The 26,601-nt window shown below is 37.7% G+C and overlaps 1 protein-coding gene across 2 annotated transcripts; it reads left to right on the forward strand.

The window, feature by feature from the left end:
- On the forward strand, positions 1–26,310 carry myadma (myeloid associated differentiation marker a). 2 transcript variants are annotated; one of them, XR_012383020.1, is made up of 3 exons: positions 1–93; positions 19,500–25,540; positions 25,679–26,310. XR_012383020.1 is itself a non-coding variant. In XM_001344498.9 (2 exons), exon 2 carries the CDS (start codon positions 19,545–19,547, stop codon positions 20,427–20,429), a length of 885 nt encoding a protein of 294 aa, XP_001344534.2. In that variant the 5' UTR covers positions 1–93; positions 19,500–19,544; the 3' UTR covers positions 20,430–26,310. The 2 variants fall into 2 exon arrangements, 1 of the variants encoding a protein (XP_001344534.2); XM_001344498.9 differs by having other exon boundaries at positions 19,500–26,310.
- Positions 26,311–26,601: the final 291 nt, after the last annotated feature.

Consider the following 26,601-nt stretch of genomic DNA (forward strand, 5'->3'; position numbering starts at 1 on the left):
ACATCTGGGCAGCGTCACCGGACAGGACAGGACAGGGGCTCGGTTCTGCTTTGTGATACAAACTGAAAATAAAAAGAGGACAGTCTGTATAAAGTAAGTAATGCTTCTTTATTGTTGTGCTGGACTTGTTGGCTTCTGCGTCGAGAGATTACGGAAAAAATTGGTTTCCTTTTGTTTGTACGCATCTAACGTGAGTCTACGCTTGATCATGAGGAGGAATGCGCTTTGTTTAGGCGAACGGTACATAAATACGGTTGTCTAAAACATCGTGAAGTATTTTAATACGCTTTATGTATATACTGACTGATAACTTTTAAATACTTTGTACTATTTAAGCGTGTATTGTTCTGTTCTGTGAGAAATGTGTTTAAATGTGCGACTAATTTAAATATCACATCGTGAAATAATCGTTTAAATCGATCTAAACCTCGTGTTTCGCTTGTCGCGAATTTTTCTAAACCTCACCGAAACCATAAAACCCCCGCCACACCCTCACCGCATCCGTTAGCTGATAGAGATGGTGAAATAAGTTATGATGATGAAGTAAAATATAGCACTGTAGCCCAATGCGTGCTGCGTGATTTAGTAAACTAGCTTAGAAATGTGGTGTGTTCAACTCAAAATCTCCAGCTGAAATGTGCTTGATGTTTGTTTGGTCTGCCTAAAATAATACACTAATTCTGTGCTCCTCACAATCATTTTGTGTTGGGCAGTGGTGTAAAGTAACTAATAGGGTTGTAACGGTATGAATTTTTCACGGTATGATAATCGTCTAAAACAATACCACGGTTTGACGGTTTCGCGGTATACGGTATGTTACAAATGTTACAAAATAATAGAACAGTGAAGCAAATTTGACTTTTTCCAAATAATATATTTTTAGTTACTATAAACAACACCACTTACAATGAACAAATAAAAATAAGAAAATAATAAATAATGTGTCAAAGTCCAAATAAAGTCCAAATAAACATGGTGCAAATCCTCAGTAAAAAACAGATATAAATATTTACTATACTATAAATAGTTACATAACGAAACTAGATTCAATATGGAACATCCTTAGGTTTTATGTGCCAGCATGGATATGGTTGTCTGTGGATATGGATTTGGATATGGTTGTCTGCAATGCAGACAAACAGCTGCACCTTCATTTGCGTCTTTTGAAAACAGCAAGAGCAGCAGTTCGTCTTTGCTGTGACACGGTTTTGTCATGTTTCTGTGCTGCTGTGCATGCAAAAGTACTTAGTATGAGAATTATTTCATGCAAAACTTTTTTTTTTTTTGCGTTTTATTTAGCCGCGCATAAATGTATGCCTTTCTCTCATTCTGTGTTGTTCAAAAAGCTTGGTCCACAAACCAAAGCGAAACCTATGCTTATTGGTTGTGATATAGCGAGTTTGAACCAATCTGGGCATGGAGGAGGGACAATGCATCAATGTATCATGTCTGATTTGTCTGGAGACACAGTGACGAGCGTTTCTTTGTCAAATCAGCGTTGTCAAATTTTGATGACGTAACCGCACTGATTCTGGAGCCTCTAAAAGTCCGCAAATGTTATGTGATACATCACTGGAAAGCTGATATTCTCTTCTTTATGCCAATCTTTGAATTGTATGAATCGGATCAGCGGATCAAAAGTTATTAAACATTTAAGAGCAATACTTATTTTTAGCCGCGGGCGGCTGTCTCGGTCTTTAAGGGTTAAAACCGTTGATATGCAATTGTTCATGGTATAATAATCGTGCACGATCAAATCGTGGTAAACCGTCATACCGGTATATTGTTACAACCCTAGTAACTAACTACAAATACTCAAGTAACTGTAATTGAGTAATTTTTCTCAGGAATTGTAAACTACTAAGTAGTTTTTTAAATGTGCATTTTTACTTTTCAGTGTGTACATTTTTTTGTGCGGTATTTGGTACTTTTACTCCACTACTTTCCTTAAACCTGCAGTCAGGGCCGGAGTGGGACTCCTTTTCAGCCCTTGAGTTTCAAGCCAGACCGGCCCACCTCAGTTCACGACGTACTATATTAAAATAAGGTCATTTCCAATTCAGTTTCTTATGACACTACCACGTCTTTTTCAAGAAAACAGCTGCTTTAGAACTTTAAATGTTCAACAGCCCTCACAGTATTATATGTCTTAACAATAAAAATGAAAAAAATTAAATAATGATAATTTAGATGAGATTCGAACACGGGTTGGCGGCGCTTTATAGAAACGTGCTGACCACTTGACCACAGTGGCGCTGTTCTGGTGGGAGAAAAAATGTCAGATTTCTCATCAAGTTACATCAGCTGTATGAATGTAGTGAATCATCTGATTTTCATTGAGCAGGTGTATTATTCATTAATATTAATTATTCGAATTCTTATATTCACTAAGGTGCCGCTGTTTGGGGTCGAATGATGATATTTACATCATTACCCTGTAGGCTGCATTTTGCTCACGGGGCTGCGAGAAAATAAATAAAAAGAGCGGAGCTGCGGCAAAATAATGAATAAAAAGAGTGAGGCTATGGTCAAATACATAAATAAATGAAAAAAGTGCGACTGCTGAGAGTGCAAGCAGCTAGGGACACCAGCCCTCATGGCCAAAAAATGGACTGGCCCACAGGGAATTCTCCCGGTACTCCCGATTAGCCAATCCGGGCCTGCCTGCGGTCCCTACTTAATTTAATCTTGTCTATGGGGATTAGAGAAATCAGTCCTGTTATTCCTGCTTAATCAAATCGCACATAATGAACTACCTCAAGACATGGGTGCTTTATAATTGCAGCAAACTCTCTGGAAGCATTAAAGTTGTCCAAGAAGATGTCCAAAAGCTTTGCACGCATTTACCCAGAGACTGTTTAGATGCAGGTCACTGATGAAAAAAGGACAAATGTTTACTGTATGAAGACCGAAATGGCCTTAAACACCCAGCTGGCACAAGATGTCAACATGACGTCAGATTAAAGTTGTATGGGGACGTTGCATTTTGTTTTGGAAATGAAAATCACATTGACGTCAGCATCAGTGTCCAACCTAAAGTCAAGCAAATATCAACATCTAATGATGTTACAGCTTGACGTTGTGTGGATGTTAACACTATGACGTCTATCAGACGTTGGATTTTGGTTGTCACACCTGACAAATAAATGTCAATGTTTAACATCAGTATAATGCTGGTTTAAGATGTTGACTCGATGTTGGATGTTGGTCACGTTCTAACAACCTAAAATCAACCAAATATCGACGTCATTATTGAACATCAAAAATAACGTTGTCCTTAGATGCTGGCTAGCCATTGAATTTTGGTCACCTGACATCGAACTAAATCGAACCTAATATTAATGTCTTATGACGTTGTGTGTCTGCTGGGCAATATTTAATGCACTACAGAATGTTACGTTTACACACATCCACAAGTTACATGTAAACACATCAGCTTTATACAACGTAATACTCACTACTCTTGAGTACTTTTGAAAGGTCTCCTTTTTACTCAGACTTTGAGTAACATTTACAACAGATACTTTCACTCTACTCACGCTACATTTTTAGTCAAGTAATAGTACTTTAACTTAAGTATGATTTTTCAGTACTCTTTCCACCACTTGTGTTGGGACAACATGAAGGAATTAAGTTAAGTTTTCATGGTGAATACATTTGAGCAATTCCATGCAAATGTCAACCTTGCCATGAAAAATATTGAAGTTTTCACCAAAATAGAGTAACCATTTCTAAAAAATTTTTTTTGTGTTAGCAAGTATCTTACAGTACTTCAAAAATACTCATAATTGTATCTGTCAGTGTTTCAAACTATTATATTTATTTGCCCAAATCACACAAGTGGCAATTTCACAGCTGTCACATCCATAACGGAAAAGTGTCACATCCATAACAAAACTTTTTCCACGTAACTGCAAAAATGTCAAATAAAATAAAATCAATCATTTTAATTAGAGCTTTGAACCGACACTAGTCTCACGGTTCGGTTCGGTTACGATTATCATGCCATCGATTCGGTTCAATTCGATATCTCTGTGCATCACGGTGCATTGACGGTGCTTTCCATACACAGTTTTAAATTTTCTTCACAGCAGCAGTTCTTGTATTAAAATGTATGAATATATTTATATTTATATACTAATTGTAATACAATTTTGTCGTTTAATACAAACAGTCAGATTTATAAACTGTAACTTTAAACAAAACGAGCATTTAGCAAATAATATAAACAAATATAAATATGCAGCTCAATTTCTGATCCTTGTCTAGTTCTCTTACACCTCTTTGATTGGTCACACCCTCAAAAAAAAAAACGGTTGCGATTGGCTCTTGCGCGCTGCGTTCTTCACAGATGAGTGATGCTGATAAGCGGCAGGCGGCAGCGGCGATCTCACAGCTGATGTATGATAGACACGGTGGAGAAAACTCTGCAAGTAACGCTGTAAAACAGCCGAGAAGAGAAGAAAAGCCACCCCATCAGGTCAAATGGGCCACTGTGTGTGTGTGTGTGAGAAAGAGAGAGAGACAGAGCACGAGAGAGAAATGGAGTAGGCTACTTTCATTCTCTCGATCTCAGTGAAATAGGGGCTATTGTTGTATATGTCAGTGATAGACTGATCCAGAACACACACACAGTGAAATTGTGCACAGTTTATGAGTTTTAAGTAGTTAAAGCGCTGTAAATACTCGCGATCGCCTCCCTCGCGACAGAGCACATATGAGGTAAATGACGTCAGTAATAACCGGTTATGATTATTACTGAACCGATACCGAATTGTCCGCGTCTGCATCGCGATGCACCGAAAAAACGATTAATTTTGACACCCCTAATTTTAATTCTATAGTGAGGCGACTCATATCTGTTTGATTAGCATTGTTTTTTTGTGGGGATCTGCAGTTTAACTGAAAGAAGTTCTACGAAGTCTGTTGTAGACTGTAAACGCGCAAGCTTTTTTGTCACATCCATAACGCATGTATATTTTTCTGATTTGAAATATATAAAGTGTTTACATATTGATATTTTTCTGATCCCATAACTTTGTGGTTAGTTTTGGAAAATATAAACAGATGTTTCGATATAATGTTAATGTATACTTTCTATGTGAATTTATGTTTTGAGTTTTTACTGCAAATGTCACATCCATAACGTTGGAATTGCTCATTTGTGTCTACCTTATTTTTTACTTATCAATATATATTAAAATATCTACAGCACTTACAATGCTGCAGTATCAACAATAATGATCTAAAACTGTAAAAAAAAAAAACTGTAAAATACTATAGTTTTTATTACAGTGGCGTATTGTAGTATAATATACCCTGTAGCCATAGAAATGTTGTGTATTCAAATCAAAAACTCCAGCTGAAATGTGCTTGCTGTTTGTTGAGTCTGCTTAAAATAGTACACTGTTAAAATTCTGTGTTCCTCACAATCAATTTGTGTTGGGAAAACATGAAGGAATTACATTATACTATTAGTTTTTACAAATTTAAGTGGATTAAACATAAAATAACTTGGTTGTCCTAACAAAAAAAAATCAAGAATAATATTTATTCATTTGACATGGACATCACAATTACACTTGACAACCAAAGGCATTTGTTTAAGTGTTTTAGCAGACTTGCTAAAATAGACGGCTATTTCTCAACACCTGTCCACAGGACCTGTGTTGTTTCAGCTCAAAATAAATAAGTAGTTTAAACAAACGTCATTTTTTTAGTGTAGGTAGGCTACTAATGAGGAGAAGTGTCGTTATGGGTAGGCCCACCCGGAATCTGCGCGCACAGAATTCTGCAGATTTTTAGCGCATCATTAATTCTGTTTATTCACTTGAGTAAATGTGTGTAAATCTATATTTATTCATTTTTTTAATTAATTTCAGTCATATTATTGACTAATGTGACAATGTTCATCTGATTTATGTAAAATGCAGTTTGTACAGTAATATTTTCTGTCTTTTACTAGATATATTATAAGACAAACTTTCTTTATTTACCAAATAAAGTTAATCTAAATGAATTTGCATTGTAAACATAAAAAAAAAAGTTAAAAATATATTATTTTTTATTTCATATAGACCTTTTTCTTGGAACGCAAAATTACCCATGATGCTTTGCGTGTATGCGCAAGAAAAATGCGAAGAACTTCCGGTCGGCAGCTGATGCATGTAAACAGTCACATTTGGACAGCTTTGAAACGATAGTTTTAATCTATTTTACCTGCTTTTATCCTCTTTGAACTAATACTGTTGTCCATCAGCAGCATCTCCTGGACTGATCATTTAGAGAAATGCGATCTGATAGGATGGAAAACAGCTGCTGTGAGGCGTTTTCCCCTCGTTGTCAGACGGCATCTTCTGCAGTTTAAATAAAGCCTCGTCATCGCTAAAGTCAACAGTTTCTCTTTCTTTCAAATAAATAACCAGCCCAAACTAATGTAATTCACCAAAATGTTTGACACACACGTAGCCTGTACTGTGCCACTGACACACTGATTTAATAACGGTGACAAAGTGAAAATATAGGCTAGTGTCATTTCAAAATGACAGAAAAACACAAACCGTGGTGAATACAACACACAAAGTAAAACACAAACGGCTCGCGATTAGAATGAACAGCAAATCAGCCAGCAGAGGATCAATAACAGACTTTCATTGGTCATTTTTGTAAATTGCACGACTTTCATACCAGTTAAGTTTCATGCTAATAATATGGTTTGCTCTATAATGCAGCGAAGTATTGCGTGTGTGTGTGTGTATTGAAGAGCCGCTGAGCTAACAGCTGACAGGCCGGGAACACACACACACACACACACACTGTATTTCTGACGGCAGACACGTGAACTAGGAGAATGTTTTTCTCGTATTACTGACAGTCTTGAACCACATCTGGCAGATTAAAACGGCTTTAACAGAAACATTTCTAAGTTGTGTGTCACTAAAACACTCTGTAGTATATTAAAAACGTTATTGAATCCCATTTTCAGAGCCCAAATTACCAGTTGCACACGCTGTAAACGGAAGTTTTAAGCATTCTACAGGAAGACGCTGGTCGCTATGGCGCCCACCATGCAGCAGGCATGAAAAAGGTCTATAATAAGGTTTTAGTTATGATACTCCCAAAATAATTCCGCAGAAATCTGCAGACTTTTACCAAAATTCTCCACAGAAATAGCAAAAAACGCAGATTCCATCTGGCCCAAGTTATGGGTTAATATGATAGTTGAAGTTGCTTAATTGTGTACATGTTATGCGCAACAGGGTAAAACACCAGCTAAACCGGAGCTCTTAAAGATACAGTACACTCAGATATGACAATTCCTGTATTTAATGCTGAGCTAATGTGGTTTCAAAGAGATCCAATGAACATTGTCTTTGCTTATCTTTTGTCGACACACGTTAAAATTGTTATCTGCTTCAGCTCTAAACAAATGCTGGGTTGCTTTAACCCAAAACAAGGTCAAATATGGACCAACTGTTGGGTTAAGAAGTGTAATTGAAATTTTACTGAATAAATTACCCCTAAAGCTGTCCATATTAGACGACAACTCAGTGTTGTTATCATAGTTATGGTGCATGAACATTTCACAACCAAATTCGATTGCTTTACATCCCAATTTTATTTATTGCCATTGTATAAATAAAGGCCATTCATGCCAAACATGATAACTATAATACTGTACACATGAATGTGGAGGAAGTGAGTCAGATTTGCTGCTTTGCTAGATAAGTGTAGTTATTGGTCAATATGATAGTTGAAGTTGCTTAATTATGTACATGATATGCGCAACAGGGTAAAACAGCAGCTAAACCCGAGCTCTTAAAGATACAGTACACTCAAAAAATGACAATTCCTTCATTTAGGGTCAAATATGGATCAACTGTGCGGTTAAAAAGAGTAATTTAACTGAAAAAACATTTGCCCTAAAGTTGTTGATATTAGATGATAAGCTAGCATTTTTTTAATGCATTCTCTATGAATAGTGTATGTGAATATCCGCTTGTTAAGTGGTGACGTGTTTGTGACGTATGTATACTGTTTCCGGGTCCAAGCCGCCGCTCATTTGAGTGGAGAAATCATTCGTTTATGATCGCGTTTTATTCCTATCACACATTAAAGTTAATTTTATATAAAATCATAGTGTACACAACAATCTCTGGGCTTGCTGCATAACAAATACCAACATTTTAACAATTTATAAAACAATGAATCACTTTCTGGCCATTGGTTATTAGGCATGGACATATATATACTGCGATCGTGACTTTAGAAAGTATTAAATTGCTTTGTAAACGTTTATTATTACCATTTCATGAATCTCCCCATTCAGTTGAATAGAGCGCTTGGACCCGGAAGCCGCTCCGCCTCCACGTGACGTCACACTTAACAAGCGGATTGTTATTATACAAATGGCGAATAAACGTTTTACAACAAAAATTTTTATTGCATTACATCCCAATTTTGTTTATTGTTATTGCATAAAAAGGCTGTTCACACCAAAAATGATAACTATTATACTGTACACATGATAACATCTTCTTTAATCTAAGTACAGCGTTCTACTTTGATCTGGTCAGTGTCATCTGCGGATGCTCAAACCCATTAAAGTTAAATGCATTCTTATTGATTCTTCATTACAATCAGTAGCTGAAAAAACACTCTTAAAGTGATACAACTCCTCTGTGTTTACATCATTTTAACCATGACTATGCGTTTCCCATAGAATATGAATGATTATTAAAACTTTATATTCATAGTGGCCATATTTGGTGTGGGAATGACACCTAATTTTGGTAGTGTGCCACAAAATAACATTAAAAAATGAGTGTAAATAATAGCACTGATGTCTAAACATTGATATCTGATCAAAAAAATATCAATATATTTTAAAACACTCAAGATTCCTGTGTGATTTTCCTGAGCTAAATTGAAACCTATCATGTTTTTTTTGATCAGTACTTAACAGTTACGTAACCAAGGCATGACTGCAATACAATGCACACTTTAGAAAGCCAATCCGTTGGAGGAAACAGGCCACACAGTCCTGCTTAAAAGAGTTAAACCTGAAATGAGCCACATGTTCACATATTCAAGGTTAAAGTGTTACTCTAGACACACCATATCAGTGATTGGAGCATTTCACATCCCTGAGCTAACAGGCTAATTATAGCTTAGTAAACATTCAGTATGAGCACCTAGTTGAAGAAAAACTGTGAGAGATTTAGAAGAACAAAACAATGCTTTAAGTTAAATTTTAACTTGCAATTACAAGATTATATACAGCTGAAATCTGAATTTTTAGCCCCCCTGTTTATTTTTTCACCAATTTCTGATTAACGGAGAGAAGATTTTTTTCAACACATTTCTAAACATAGTTTTAATACCTCATTTTCTAGTAACTGATTTATTTTATCTTTGTCATGATGATAGTAAATAATATTTGACTAGATATTCTTCAGGACTCTTCTGTACAGCTTAAAGTGACATTTAAAGGCTTAACTAGGGTAATTAGGTTAACTAGGCAGGTTAGGGTAATTAGGCAAGTTATTGTAAAATAATGGTTTGATCTGTAGACTATTGAAAAAATATAGCTTTAAGGGGCTAATAATTTTTACCGTAAAATGAAAAGGCTTTTATCCTAGTCGAAATAAAACAAATAAGACTTTCTCCAGAAGAAAAAATATTATCAGACATGCTGTGAAAATTTCCTTGCTCTGGTAAACATCATTTGGGAAATATATACACACACACACACACACACACACACACACACACACACACACACACACACACACACACACACACATATCATATATATACACACACACACACATATATATATATATATATGTATATATATAAAGAAAAAATAATAATAAAAGGGGCTCTAATAATTTTGACTTCAGCTGTATATCATTTTATTGTTTTTTAATTATTTGAATAGTTTTTATTTTCTTGTTTCTTTTTATTCTTGTTTATGTAAAACACTTTATATTACCATTGTACATAAAATGTGCTGTATAAATAAACCTCCCTTGTCTATATTTCACAGAACTGATAAGGAAAATCAACGTGTCCTTCACGTCTCTCTTTTGTACATCCCACACTGGGCTTTTTCTTTCCCATTCAGAATTGTCAAACACAATATTAATGGCTTAAAGTGGAAATTAGGAGATACAAACCTGCATTTGGGAACTAAAAAGTCTGAGTTTGAGATAGAATAAATAAAAAATTCTGATATAATATGTGTGAATGATATATCATGCTGTACCTACAGGGCTAATTTACAATATACAATAAATTTGATTAAATAAAATACATGCTCTATGAAAAGCGTGTGTGAATATTATGTAAAACTGTTGTTTAAATCAAATTTAGGCTTTAAAAGTAAAGTAATCACAGCTGTTTTCATTCATCCATCTGACTTTTTATAAGACACGTATTGGAAAAACCCTGGAGTATCACTGGGGTTTATTACAACACTGTTATGACTAAATAATAATAATAACATTGTGGTCAATGTCAATGAAGGTGCATTCTAAAAATGCTCAAGTTTTAAAAGTGTCACCCAGCACTTTTAGAGTGTACCATGTAGCTTTCTTAATCTTTTTTCAGATGTTGGTATCAGTCAAACCTGAAATAAACATCTAAAGCTCGCAGTTTGTCACTTCCACTTCCGTCTGTTACTCATGAGGATATTTATAAGCTAGTGTGCTCCAAAACAGTGAACAAAAAGTGTTTAGCAGATTTAAACCTGTTATAAGCCTCCAATGCTTGCAGTTTGTCACTAAAGTAGTTTTGTACCACAGTTTTGCCACCTAAATGTGGTGGTAGAGGTGTAAAATTATTTTTGATGCCACCTCATCATCAAATCTCAAGCAAATGCTATCTAGTGTCTTTCTTGTGCCCAGCCCTCTTCAGGACGCTTCTTATTTAATGCTCTTGAGCTCAACCACTCTCACTGGCAGAGCTGTGATTAAAAATAAAACCCTATTGGCTGTTTTTTGAAAAGAGGAGTACTGTTCTTTTTTTTTTAGTACTGTTCAATTTAAATGACTTTATTTTACCACTAATTTTGTGATTTTTCATTTCCTCTCGCGTGTTTTTGATATTGTGGTATAGGTCTTTAATACTTAATGGTCTTAAATAGGGATGTAACGGTATCAGAATTTCACGGTACGGTCATACCTCGGTGTGAATGGCATGGTACGGTATTTATTGAATCATTTACAGGAAAAACAAAACTAATGAAAATACTCCAAAAAAGTGCCAAAAGTGTCAATGACATACAAATTAGCCATCTATCTGTAAGCTTTGAAACAGGAACTTCAATTTTAATAACAAAAATAAAGTTTCAATTTAGCATTGTTGAAAACTCATCACATTCAACATTTAATCACTCACTCACTCACTCACTCACTCACTCACTCACTCACTCACTCACTTAGATAGAGATGGGTTTTAAGGAAAATTATTATATAACTATATTCTGGTAAAAGCTGGTATCTCTGGGTATTTACAATGTCCCCTGCAACAGAAAAAAAACCCTCTCATTTGGGACTGAGGTTTCTGGGACAGAGATATGACTTGGCCCAGGTTGACAGCAGTGGGTAACGTTGTGCATTGTCTTTCCCCCACTTGAGAGGACAAGCCATGAGTGAGATAGAGGTCTCTTTGCGGTACAAGTCAATGTCTGCATCAATCTGAACAGTGTGCTGTGTTCTGGAGTCCCCATGACTGTTATTAGTCGTATTCCCCAACTTGCAAGCACGTGCACACATAGGGCTCAACCTGTGCAGTGCACATGCCCTTTTTAGTCTTGGATAGAAAGTTCCCTTCCAAAATGATCAAAAGTGCCCCTGCGGCGCGACACACCCTCCGTCCCGCCCTTCAGTAGGCGCGCGACAACACAGCTCTTGATTATGCGCGCTCAACCCCCCCCCCCCCCCCCTTCCAGCTTTACAGTACACGCGCGACAACACCGCTATTCAGTACGCGCACGGCGACAATACCCGCTTTAGGTTTCGATCGAGGTTTTCGTCCCCGCTACTAGAAGCACACTCCATTTCCGCATTACTGGATCTGTAGTGACAACAGACTGTAAAGGATGATGGCCACGGGTGGGCTGATGGGAATTGTAGTTTCCGTTACCTCCCATTCACTTCATTCGCCTGAGCAAATTTTCTCAGAAGACCAATAGTTTTACCGAGTCATGCGACTACGGTAATATAAAAAAAAATTGCTATTGCGGTATGATGGTATTTACAATACCGTTACATCCCTAGTAGGGTTGGGCATCTAAGCTATAATGCCGATCCGATACGCATCTCGATACAAAGAATACGATCCGATATATTTGCGATACATTTGTGACATATTGCGATGCAACACGATACGATTCACACCCATATCACGATACGATGCGATATTTCAGCACTAACTAATTAGATCAGACTTCCGGTTATGGCGCGCAGCTGAGAGGACGCACGAGGAGAGCTCGCTGCCAATTTTCTGAACAAATCCTTATAATAGACCCAAACCTGTACGTAACCATTCGAGATAATATTAAAACATACACAGAGAAAATGCCACCGAAAGCAACCAAGCCAGGACAACAATCGAAGTCACCAATTCAAGTTGAAGGAGATAACGTTAGCCGAGAGAAAACTAGCCAACATGAAGATGAGGTAAAGAGCGCGGCTAACGCGACTACAAACGAAGTAATTTTAAGTGCAATTAACTCTTTGAGAGCGGACTTTTCTAAGCAATCTGTTGAAATGCTAGATGCCATAAAAAGTATACAATCCGATTTGGTGACTCATTCGAAAAGAATCGGAGAATCCGAGGAGAGAATCTCGCAAACCGAGGAAGACGTCACAGCTCTCCAGCGCAAAGTTAAAAAACTGGAAGAAATAACTTCATCCTTGCGCAACAAAGTACAGGATCTGGAAGATCGCGGAAGGCGCTCCAACTTGCGGCTGGTGGGCTTACCTGAAAAGACAGAAGGCTCGGACACTTGCGCTTTTCTTAAAAACTGGCTGCCAAAAATTTTGACCGACACTTTCGACCATGCGCCGGTTATTGAACGAGCTCACCGGATCGGACAAATACACTCTAATCGCCCAACAACTCCTCGACCTATTGTAATGAAGTTCCTGAATTACAAAGATAAGGAAAAATGTTTGAGAGCAGCTAGAAGGCTTAAAGAGCTACAGTATGACGGAAAACACGTCAGCCTGTTCCCGGACCTGTCAACGGAGACACGCCAGCAGCAGCGACAATTTGACGGTGTGAAAGCCCAACTCAGAGACAAGGGAATTCGTTACGGCATGATCTATCCGGCCAGCCTGATAGTCACACACGCCGATCGGCGCCACATTTTTAAGTCCGTCCCTGAGGCAGAGGACTTTATTCGATCAGTGCAAGCTACAGGTAGAATGCTGTGATTAAGGAACTGGATGACGAACTTAAACCCTAACGGTGATGCCCAAATGAGGTGATTACCGATGTATAACTATTGAGTCAGATCACATTATAATAGCAGCAGATCTTTGTGTTAGTTAACATAGTTCAAGTTCTTTCCCTTCTCTTAAATATAAAGCAGTTCAATATGTCCATATATTTAAAAAGATTGTAAATTATACGGTTTATCATTGTCCACTATGAGTGGAAGTTAAAAAGATTAGATCTCTGGTCCAGACCAGATAAATACTTGGCAGCGAGCCCAGTGGATATATCGTGAATATAGGCTCGCACAGTTTGCTCCATATTATGGATCAAACATTGTTCATGACTGTAAGTTGGTTATTGGGGGGGTCTATGCATTTCGATAAGGTGATGCATTCAGGGCTGTTCTATATATGTTCGATTATGGTTTCTTTGTTAAAGTTTTTTTTTTTTTTTTTTTTTCTTCCCTCCAGTTCAATGTGTGCAATTATTGCAGGACAAATCAAAGTAATTAATGGCTTATAATTCGGAGATCAAAATTACCAGTTGGAATATAAGAGGGTTGAATAATCTTGTAAAACTTAAACAAGTATTGGGTAAACTAAAGCAAATGAAATCAAGTGTTGTCTTCTTACAAGAAACACATTTGAAAAAAGATGATATTGGCAAAGTTACTAAAAGATGGCCGGGACAAGTTCACTATGCGTCTTTCACCTCTCATGCAAGAGGAGTCATGATTCTCATTCATAAATCAATCCCATTTCAATTAAAAGAACAATATGTAGATCCTTCAGGGAGATACATTATTCTTAATGGTACAATTCTATCCACACAAATTAATCTAATAAGTTTATATGCACCTAATGAAAACGATCCCAACTTTTATCAAAATTTATTTCTCACCATATCATCATACAACGGTAACTACGTAATTGGAGGGGACTTCAACTGTGTATTAAACCCATTATATGACCGCTCTTCAGGAACGGGGAATGCACATCAGCAAACCAAAAAGGTTATTGAAAAATATATATCGGATCTGAATTTAACCGAAATCTGGAGATACCTTAACCCTAATAAAAAAGAATTTTCATGCTTTTCCAGTACCTATAAAACATATTCTAGAATAGATTATTTTTTGATCTCTAACAGCCTAATTTCAAAAGTTGGTAAATGTTATTATGATAGCATTATACTTTCGGACCATGCCCCAATTACAGTAACAATTCAAATTAGCAAGCTCTCGTTCTCCCCTTTTAGATTCAGATTTCAGGCAAGATGGCTTCAAGATTCAGACTTTGTTAATTTTATGGACAATAAAATAGATCAGTATTTTCTAGTGAATACGGACCAGACAAGTGCCTCTGTGAAATGGGAGGCCTTTAAAGCCTATATAAGAGGGGAGATACTAAGCTTTACAAGGCATAAAACCAAATTATATTATACTCAAGTTGAAAATCTAGAAAAGCAAATTAAAGCAATAGAGCAACAACTATTTAATAGATATGATCCTCTGAAACAAAAAGAAATATTAACACTTAAAGCCCAATATAATGAATTAACTAGTAGCAAGATAGTTAAAAATTTAATGTGGTTAAAACAGTCTTATTATGACCAGGGCGAAAAAGCAGGGAAATTACTGGCATGGAGAATCAAAAAGATTCGGGCAGATAGAGCAATTAATTCAATTATAAATGAAAATGGAGAGAATATTGTAGACCCACAAGAAATTAATAATGTTTTAAAGACATACTATGAGGATTTATACAAATCGGAAAACACAAACATCTTAGAAAAACAAGATTCCTTTTTGGATAAACTAAATTTCCCTACTGTATCAAATGAGGATAGATGTAAATTGGAGGAAAATTTAAGTATCGAAGAGCTGCAAGAAGCATTACAGTGTATGAATCGTGGAAAGGCTCCTGGGCCCGATGGTATACCTGTAGAATTTTACAAAAAAATTGCAGGTAAACTTATGCCCCACTTACTTGAAGTATTTAATGAGTCGCTGGAAAAAGGTATTCTACCACCCTCGTTAAGAGCTGCACTAATAACGCTTGTATTAAAACCAGGAAAATCTCCCAAGGATAAATCATCTTATAGACCAATATCTTTAATGTCTTGTGACACGAACATTCTTTGCAAAGTGCTGTCTAATAGAATTGAAACACTGGTGCCCAACCTCATCATGAACGACCAAAATGGATTTGTGCTTGGAAGACAAGCCTTTCATAACACCCGTAGGGTTATTAATATACTATACAAAAAGCGAAATGCCAAAGACCACGCAATCCTGTCATTGGACGCTGAAAAGGCCTTTGACAGGATTGAGTGGGGCTATCTGTTTGAAACACTCAAAAGATTCGGACTGGGAGATGGTTATCTTAAATGGATCAGATTACTTTATACAGAACCTCAGGCAGAACTAATAACAAATAACCAAATTTCAAAACCATTTAAATTAAGTAGAGGCACACGCCAAGGATGCCCTTTGTCCCCCCTATTGTTTTTATTTGCAGTTGAACCTCTTGCAATGACAATTCGTAATAATCCTGATATAAAAGGTATAACAGTAGGAGAAAAGGAACACTGTATATCTTTGTTTGCAGATGATATTATAGTTTTTCTTTCAAATTTGAAGACTTCTATTCCAACACTTAACAACATACTTTCTGAATTTAAAGACTTTTCTGGTTATAAAATTAACAATAATAAAAGTGCCCTGTTAATCTTAAATGAAGATGAAAGAAGAAATTCTACATCTAATAGACAATTTATTAACACCCCTGAAGGATTTATATATTTAGGTATTAAGATAACCTCCAATATAAATAAGATTATTTCGACTAATTATGACCCATTAGTAAGTAAAGTTATAGACTCACTTGAGAGGTGGAATTCATTACCCATTTCTATTATTGGACGCATAAATATCATAAAAATGTCAATTCTGCCCAAGTTTTTGTATCTTTTCCAATCGATTCCACTGCCACTTTCGGCCTCTTTCTTTTCCACACTTAATAAAACATTCACAAAGTTTATATGGAATAATAAACAACCTAGATTACGCTTGTCCCTCCTTTATCTGCCATATGAACGAGGAGGACTGAGAGTACCAAATGTTAAACTATATTATTGGGCAGCCCAACTTTGTACAGCCATGTACTACTTCAAAAATACAAACACATCTCCGGCATGGGTTGATCTGGAAAATAATGAAACAACATTCCCATTACAGACATATCTGTATTCTTCCCCAATAAAATTTCTAAAAAAAAATACTAAAAACCCTTTTCTTAGAAATACCATATCTGTATGGTATGAAGCGCATAAATTCTTAGACGAAGAAATTAAATTATCAGGTCTTTCACCAATTTGGGGTAATTCAGTATTTATACCTGGTAGAAATGATATTGGATTTAAAAACTGGATGCTTAAAGGCATTAGTCAAATTAAAGACTTGTATGAAGAAGGTTCATTAATGTCTTTTCAATTAATGGTGAAACATTATGGCCTTCCTCAGAATCACTTCTTTAAATACTTACAGGTCAGGAGCTTTGTATACTCTCAAAGGAAAGATTATACAGAACCTCCACTGTCAACCATTGAAAATCACACCTTAAAACACTTGAACAGCAGGGGTAACCTATCCTCATTCTATAATTTACTTCTTGAGGGGTCAAAAGAAAATTCTTTATCTTACCTATCTGCATGGGAAAATGATATCCAGGAAAATATTTCAAAGGAAGAATGGGAAGAATCATGTGTGTTTGCCCAAAGCCATAGTATCAACACTAGATGTAGACTAATGCAGTATAAATGGCTTTTTAGAACATACATTACCCCAGTAAAGCTAAATAAATTTAATTCAAATATCTCTGACGTGTGTACAAAATGCAGAGAAGAAATAGGTACACTCTATCACTGTGTGTGGACATGTAAAGAGTTGCAGAAATTCTGGAAGGAGACTCTTTGTTTGATTAGTCAATTAACAGAGGAAAATGTTCCTCTTGACCCCAAGCTGTGTTTATTTCATATATACCCAAGTACTTTGGTTGTGAATACAAAGAAGCGCAAACTAATAGATTTTAGTTTGCTGCAGGCCAAGCGTGTTATTGCATTAAAATGGAAAGAGACTCAAAGGCCCTCTTCTAATCAATGGATCAAGGAAATGTCCTGTAATCTTGCTCTGGAAAAACTAACGTACATTATCAAAGGGAAGTTAAAAGACTTTTATTGCATTTGGAACCCCTTTCTACACTTTTGCAACCAAGTGGACCTGACAGCAGAATAGAACTTAAAGCATCAAGGTCAAACAGTGAACTACTTTTGATGTTGTAGGCAAAAAAATACTCCTTATTAATTTTAATTTTTTAATTTTAATTTTTTTATAATTTTTCTATTTTATTTATTTATTCATTTGTATTTTTTACTTTTTTACTGTTGCTATTTATTTATTTTATTTTTTTAAAGTTTTGTTTATTATTCTGGAGTTGTTTTATTGTAATGTGTTGTTCAGATGTCTTGTTTTAATGTTGTGAAAAACCCAATAAAAAAAAAAAAAAAAAAAAAACTAATTAGATCAAGTTTATGAGATGATGTGAAAGAGGATGCTGTGCCATTGAATGAGTTTGATTATTTATTAACCAAGCAAAACCAAGACTTTTTTTACAAACTGTCTTTTCTCTCAGAGCCAGAGTGTCAGTTTACAGTAGAGGGCCATTTTAGAACATATAGCACATATTATTTAAGTATTTTCAAGATAAACAGAATGTATAAGTGCAATATATATATTAAAATATGTATATATATATATATATATATATATATATATATATATATATATATATATATATATATATATATATATATTTGCACTCTTTCAACATAAAGGTTTACCATTGCACAACAAGAATTGTGATTTAACTTTTCAACTATGAAAACAAGTTTTACAAAGATATTTTGCCACTGATTATTCAAAACTTAAGGTGGTGAACTAGCAGTGTTATGCTGCGTTGAAACATCACTGTCACTGTAAACAACAGGCTAATAAAAATATAATTAAATACAAATTAACAGGAGGAGGTGTTTAAAACCTTCGTTCTCCGTGACACTAGGCTGAATATCTTTGCAGATGAATAATGCAGTAACATCCGTTATTAGCATAGAGCGCACAAAACTGTTGCGCATGGAAAAAAAACTTGCAATGCTTTTCTCACCACTTTTGGAGCTGGTAGCTACAGTTGAAGCAGAGCAGAAAGCCGGGGATGCAGGAACACTGGAAGATGCTTTCACAACAACACCGTGGCGCCGCTTCAAGTGAGATTTCAGATTAGTCGTACTGCCCGCGTATTTTACAGATGCGCGGCACATTTTGCAAATTGCATCTGTCCTGTCAAGTCGTCCATCCTTAAATCCATAATGTTGCCATACTTTAGATTTTAAACCCAGTGGGGAATAAAATGTTTGTTTTGCTTCTCGCGCTTTCTGAGGGCGCACCACTAGCTTCATCCGAACACCTGATACACTGAGTTGTAGTGTAAGTGTACACATCCGCAAGTCTGTTGCTAAGGCTTACTTTATGTAGGTCGATTAAATTATGCGCCAAAAACAGGTTGACAACACTTGTTAATAAATAAAAAAATACATTCTATATTAAAAATATAAGCTGTATCTTGGAAAAACCGATGCATCTCGCAAAAACCGATGCATCTCGATTTGCTTCCAAAATTTCATTCATCCTCTGCTGCTCTACCGATGCACTCGCATCGTGCACGCGCATGACCGCGTATCAATACATATCGGTTAATCTTCCCATCCCTAATCCCTAGTCTTAAAAGGTCGTAAAAAGTCTTAAATTTGATATCATGTTATCTGCAGATGGCCTGAAAAGGCAGTCTTTTTTCAATTATTCTATGAGATTTACCCATTTCCTCCACTTGTTACTAGTGTTTTTCAACCACAGCTGCGAGGTGACACAACTGTGACAACTGCTTTGCATGTTTTGTTGTTTCAGATGGTCATCTGCCTCTTTTTTATGTCCTTTTCAGAGTCACCAGAAGGACTCAACACACGTCTGAGAAACATCCAACATCATGCCTGTGGTGGTTTTTAGGCCTACCCAATTAATGTGGGCGCGTTTGGCGGCGCTGGTGTTTACCTGTGTGGCCTTTAGCGTGGCGTCCCATGGAGGATCGCTCAATGGCAGCATTGGTGATTGGAGCATCTTCTGCTGGGCTTTCAGCTTCGCCGGAACCCTGGTCGTCCTGCTGGTGGAGCTCTTGGGTCTCCAGTCTCGCTCGCCTGTGTCCTGGAATAACTTCCCTATTACATTCGCCTGCTACGCTGCATTACTTTGCCTGACCGCGTCCATCATTTTCCCTTTGTACTTCCTAAAGGGCGTAACAACCTACAATGAGATCCGTGACCACCGTATCGCCGCATCTGTGTTCTCCTGTCTGGCCACAATCGCGTACTTTGTGGAAGTGAGTCTGGCACGGGCTCGACCGGGCGAAGTTGCCGGGTACATGGCGACAGTTCCCGGTCTACTGAAAGTCTGTGAAACCTTCGTAGCAAGCGTGATATTTGTGTTTATCAGTGACCCTATTTCTTACGACTCTCACTCCGCTTTGAAATGGTGCCTGGCCGTCTACTGCATCTGTTTCGTGATTTCGGCAGCCATCGTAGTGTTGTGCATTGGCGAATGCACTGGGTGTTTGCCTTTCCCGTTTGCGCGCTTTCTTTCTGCTTATGCGCTGTTGGCCGTCCTCATGTACCTCACTGCCACTATCATTTGGCCCGTCTTCAAGTTTGACAGCCGTTATAATGGACAATCAAACAGACCGTACCAATGTCAATCCCGCCAGGGTTTGTGTCCATGGGATAAATTGGTGGCCGTGGCCGTTCTCACCGCTCTCAACTTCCTTATCTACCTGGCGGATCTGGCGTATTCGGCTCGACTAGTGTTTGTGACTGTGTAAGCGAGCAAAACATCATCTTTTCCTTGACAAAAGCCAAAGACAGTGTGCAGTTTCAGGAGCAGGAGTCAAATGTTGATTGATAAATGGTGCATACAAGTCACAGATATCATATTTATAGGTTGAATATTCAAGCATTCCAATATAAGTCAGAAAGTCAGGATTTTCTAAATTACAGTGGGGGAGGGGTATTTTAATGTCAACCCAGGCTCATTGTGGAAACGTAGTCCCGCGGACGTTTCTGGAGACCGCGGAATACGTCCCAGCAGGTACGTACGGCTGCAGTTTTTGTTTTTGCGAATCCGCGAGAGGCCGCTGTTGTGTGATTTTTCTCATCTTGAACGTCTCTCGCGAGTGCGGTTCGCGCCCGCGCTGTTCTCGCGTCAACCCGCCAGAGGCCGCTGTCCGACTGACCGGATGATTGACTGCACGACCGGCCAATCGGCTGACCGCCCTCCTCTTTCCCTGAACCCAACCAATTTTACCGATTGACCCGTCCGCCCGCTCGCTTCCCTAAACCCGAGCAACAGTTTACAAAAGCCGTTCAAAAAAAGAAAAGCCCTCATTTTTTTTTCTACCGCGTTTTCGGATTTCACCGCGTTCTCACCCTGTTATGAAACTCGTTCACTTAATTTTCGGGATTCTGTTTTTGTCTTACCTGATTGCTGGAACGGCTCTTCCCCGGACTCGAAACCGATCGCCGTGGTCAACTCCTCCTCTCTGCATCTCGAGCCTGCCGACGTTACACGGTGAGCTGAGTGGACAAACGGGTTGCAGCGGGAAAGCCCTCCACAAGGAGGTAAGCGGTCAGCCGGCAAGTGCGAAAGGGAACAGCGTCACACCGCCCCGCGGCGTTCGCTTGAAAAAAATAAATGCAGCCGTACGTACCTCCCGGGACGTATTCCGCTGTCTCCAGAAACGTCCACGGGACTACGTTTTCAGAATGAGCTTGGGTTGTTTAATGTTGTACACAAAAACGGAAAACTTGATGAGGTTATCAATTCCTTTTTTAATATAAGTAAGGGATAATGTGCACCCAAATGGTTTTTATCACAGATTAAATCTCAATGTGTTCATCAGCAGCTGTTGTGACTGCAGTTGTTGTAAAAACCGGCTGGATGTACATTATTCTGTTTATTACACTTGCCACAAAACTAAACAATTGAGACACAAAACATTGATCTGAGCTGTTTCAATGTACTAGCTCTTTAATAATACATAAAGCCTGCAGAAAGAAAGTTTGTTCTTAACAAATGGCTGCAGCCCACGATAACATTGTTATTATTATTTATCGGTCACAAGGTGGCACCAAACAGTCAAGAACAGCAGAGTGACAAACGTATAAATTTGTACACGAATATATTCATTAAATGGTTAAGATGAGTCATAGTACTTATATTAGTACAATTAGTAGTTTTATCAGTTATTTTCGAAAAATAACACGCCTTAAAATGTTGCCTTTGACCAATCAGAATCAAGTATTCCAGAGAGCAGTGTAATAACTGGGAATAACATACCTTTGAATGTTATGACTGACCAATCAGAATCAAGTATTCCAGAGAGCAGTTTAATGATGGTAAAAAAAACATACCTTGAAATGTCATAACTGACCAATAAGAATCAAGTATTCCAGGGAGCAGTTTAATGATGGTAAAAAAAACATATCTTGAAATGTCATAAGAATGAAGTATTCTAGAGAGCCATGTAATAATGGCAAGTAACATAACTTGGAATGTTGAGACAGACCAATCAGAATCAAGTATTCCAGAGAGCAGTGTAATAACCGGGAATAACATACCTTTGAATGTTGTGACTGACCAATCAGAACCAGGTATTCCAGAGAGCCATGTAATAACGAGGAATGAAATATCTTGATTGTTGCAACTGACCAATCAGAATCAAGTATTGCAGAGAGCAGTTGTAATAAGGAAAATAACATACCTTGGAAAGTTGCAGCTGACCAATCAGAATCAGATATGCTACAGACAGCTGTGGTTATGGTGAATAAAATATATTGAATGTTGCGATTGACCAATCAGAATCAATTATTCCAGAGAGCAGTGTAGTTATGGTAAATAACATACCTTGGAATGTTGCGACTGACCAATCAGAATCAAGTACTCCAAGGAGCCGTGTAATAATGGCGAATTACATACCTTGGAATGTTCCAACTGACCAATCAGAATCTAATATTCCAGAGAGCAGTTAATTATGGTAACTAGCATACCTTGAAATATCACAATTGACCAATCAGAATCAAGTATTTTACAGAGTCTTGTAATAACTGTGAACAATATATATAGAATGTTCGATCAACCAATCAGAATCAAGTATTCCCCTGAGCCGTGTACTAAATGCAAGAATATTGTATCATTATGGATAGCACCATTTTTTAAGCTAAAAATCCCAAACACTTTATGTTTGTGGCATACTTTTAAACTAAGTGAAATGCTGCAACACACAAATATTTAGTAGTGCGTAAATTGTAACTTGGTATCCCTTTCAGTCACAACTAGGCTACATTTTAACTTAAGCACTGCTAGTGCAACTGGCCCAGAAGAATATAAATAACCAACACAATCTCACGGCAATTTGTAACTTTTTGATTTAGTGGCTAATTCGTATAAACTCTTACGATCTAACTTGTACAATTTAGTACGATTTGCTCATCACCCAATGACGGTCAAGTTTAGGGGTGGGGTTAGGTGCCACGCCTCCTTTTTAAAATTGTACAATTTCGTATGACTATAACTTTGAATTAGCCGCTAAACTGACAAAACGTAAAATACTTACGACCAATCAGAATCTAGTATTCCAGAGAACAGTGTAATTATGGTAAATAACATACCTTGACATATCACAATTGACCAATCAGAATCAAGAATTTTAAAGAGTCTTGTGAACAACATATATTGAATGTTCGACTGACCAATCAGAATCAAGTATTCCAGAGAGCCGTGTACTAAATGTAAGAATATTGTACCATTATGGATATCATAATTTTTTAAAGCTAAAAATCTAAAACACTTTATTTTTGGGGCGTAATGTTTGTTGAAAAGGTACGTCCCCCATCTTGTTCCGACCATAGTGATTTGAACACACCTGACACAGTAATTAAAATTTCTCAACTCTTAAAGTGACAGTCCACCTCAAGAAAATGTAAATTCAGTCATCATTTATTTACTCTGTAACTGGAAGCCATTGACTACCATAGTATTTTATTCCTTCTATGCAATTCAATGGTTTCCAGTATCAAATATCCTATATTATCGTGTGTCCAACAGCAAAAGCAAACCCATAAAGGTTTGGAAAAACTTGAGATTGAGTAAAAATTTCAATGCGAACCTTACATGAGGACTTGAAGGCACCATAAGATTGTATTTTGAATGTTTTTCTGCATGTTGTGATTGTACCGCTGCTGCCTTATGATGTAGTATTGCGCCCACTCGGCTGTGTTGAACTACTGTACACTTTTGTGCCGTTCAATTAGACTTCCTGTATATGTTTGATACAAATAAGTGTTATCAGTGACTGCCTTTACATGGACATCAGTAATGAAATGATTTGCCTTAATCTGAATAAGACAATAATATGATGAAGGTGTTCCAGTGTTTGAATGTTCCTTTCATGGTCCCATTTTACATGTTATAGCTTGTAATTCGATTAACGTCATCGCATCACAGCGCTATCCATGTTTCCTCTGGAGTTTTATGTAATTTTGGCTATTTAATTTTTAATTTGTCGACTTTAAGTGTGGTTTATTCATAAACTAATTTCGAGAGGATCACGTGCTTATAATCAACACGGCTGGCTCCTTGTTAGCTCCGTAATCAACCTTATTAGATGATTACGGAAGCATTATAAATAACCTGAGTTTTTCACTCCAGTTATCTTCGTCTTGAAGCTCCGCCCCTTTCCACCCCTATATCCTCCCACTTTTTCTGATCGGGCGACACGGTGGCCCAGTGGCTAGCACTGTTGCCTCACAGCAAGAACACCGCCAGTCCAACCCATCGGGCCGGTTGGTGTTTCTGTGTGGAGTTTGCAGGTTCTCCCCGTGTTCGCGTGGGTTTTCCCCGGGTTCCCCGGTTTCCTCCCACCGTCCAAAAACACAAACCGTAGCCAATCGACTAAAACAAATTATCACCCAATACAACCTGAGTTCACACTTCTCACGGTGACAAGCAGGGGAGTTCTCGAGACCTACCTGACCTCGAATTCCCCTCTCGCCCTTCTAACGGGAGGGAGCCCCGGGCTCGAGGATATTACGAGCTCAGGGCTCTCTCCCGGGACAGCATGCCAAATACGCTTAATTGATTATCAGCTAAGTGTGAACTCTTGAACTGCAGTTTGGCACTTTTACTGTTATTCACGATCATTTCATGCATGTCCCCATGACAGATGAGATATTGGATGCGAGTATGAACTAGCCGCGGGACTCGATCAAAGTTTAAGAAAAAGCGCAGGAGCCGTCAGTAACTGGTGTAATTTAAATGGGAGCGGGCGGTCTCTAACAATATCGCTCCCGAGCGAGCACACGTATGTATTTGTGTGAATGAGAGAGCATGATGCTGTGTCATTCACATGCCTTAGCGAGAATGGTCGCGGTGGGTAAAAACGGATTGGGCAGTGGGACAAAAATAGTGAATATAAGTGGAAGCGGTCGGAATCGGACTAAAACCTGGCGGGAGCGGGATGAAAAATTTAGTCTCGTGCAGATCTCTAGCACGAACGGCTGTAAGTGTTGTTTTAATTTAACACTTGATAATGCATGCTGTATGGGGGAAAAAAACTGCATTTCATGTTGTGTGTGTGTGTGTGTGTCTGTGGTTTTCTACTGATTCGGTAGGTGCAGAGACTAGTGTCAAGCAGCCGTGTGTGTATTGACCTTATTCTTCAATGCGGAAGTTTGCTCGTTTTTGCGATTGTTTTAAAACTTCAGATTCAAGTTTCCTATAGGAGAAATGACTCCCTTCGCAAAAATATGGACTTTCCTCTCAGTCTCCCATTCAGTTTTTTTACTTACTTCCCTCCATCTGAATTTTGTGCATCACCAGAACCACGTGATTGAAAACAACCTTTAGACCATGGGTCTCAAACTCATTTCCTGGAGGGCCGCAGCTCTGCACAGTTTTGCTCCAACCCTAATCAAAGACAGCTGATCCAACTAATCCAGTTGGTCAGAAGAGTCTCGAACACCTTGATTAGTTTGATCAGCTGTGTTTGATTAGGGTTGGAGCAAAACTGTGCAGAGCTGCGGGCCTCCTGGAATCCAGTTTGAGACCTATGATGTTTAGACCTGGGATGTCCAAACTCTGTCCTGGAGGGCCGGTGTCCTGCAAAGTTTAGTTCCAACCTCAATCAGACACACCTGGGTTAGCTAATCAAGCTCTTACTCGGCTTTTAAGAAAGGCAAGTTGGAAAATATGCAGGACACTGGCCCGCCAGGACCGACTTTAGACACCCCTACTTTAGACCATCTTTTCACAAAATGTGGTGAAAATCCTGCACAACTGTAATAGTTTTATTGCGGTGTTTACATCTCTGCAATGCACTTTAATAATGCAACTAAAATCAGCATACTCCATGTCTTCATCTGGTTTCTGTTAAGTTCGATTATGACCTTAATCGGATTAATAAAATATGTCTGTTTACATGGTCGACACTTAATCAGAGTATTGTCTTAATCGCATTAAAATCAGAGTATTGGCGTCTATGTAAACGTAGTCACTTACACGCCTCATCTAAACAGTATTTCTGTCATCATGTGTGTGTTTTACATTGAACAATTCCAGAGTAAACCCTTTTTTTAATAAAATATGATTTTATATGATATTCATAAATGCATTGTGAACAGAAATAAAGTTTAATTTGCATATGTAAATAAGTGTGTGGTCTGTATTTCATTGTGTTTGTTGGTTGGGGTTTTTTAATTTACCCACATGAAAAAAACTACTGCATTCCATTATTCATTTTCATTTTGGCTTAGTCCTTTTATTAATCTGGGCTCGCCACAGCGGAATGAACCCCCAACTTATTCAGCATATGTTTTACACAGCGGATGCCCTTCCAGCTGCAACCCATCACTGGGAAACATCCATAAACACTCATTCACACTACGAACAATTTAGCTCACCCAATTTACCCACGCCAACACAGGGAGATCATGCAAACA

Source organism: Danio rerio, chromosome 7 (genome assembly GCF_049306965.1).
Source record: "Danio rerio strain Tuebingen ecotype United States chromosome 7, GRCz12tu, whole genome shotgun sequence".
Classification (NCBI taxonomy): Eukaryota; Metazoa; Chordata; class Actinopteri; order Cypriniformes; family Danionidae; genus Danio; species Danio rerio.

Coding starts and splice junctions, on each gene's coding strand:
- myadma (XM_001344498.9), top strand. CDS start 19,545: ATGCCTGTGGTGGTTTTTAGGCCTACCCAATTAATGTGGGCGCGTTTG.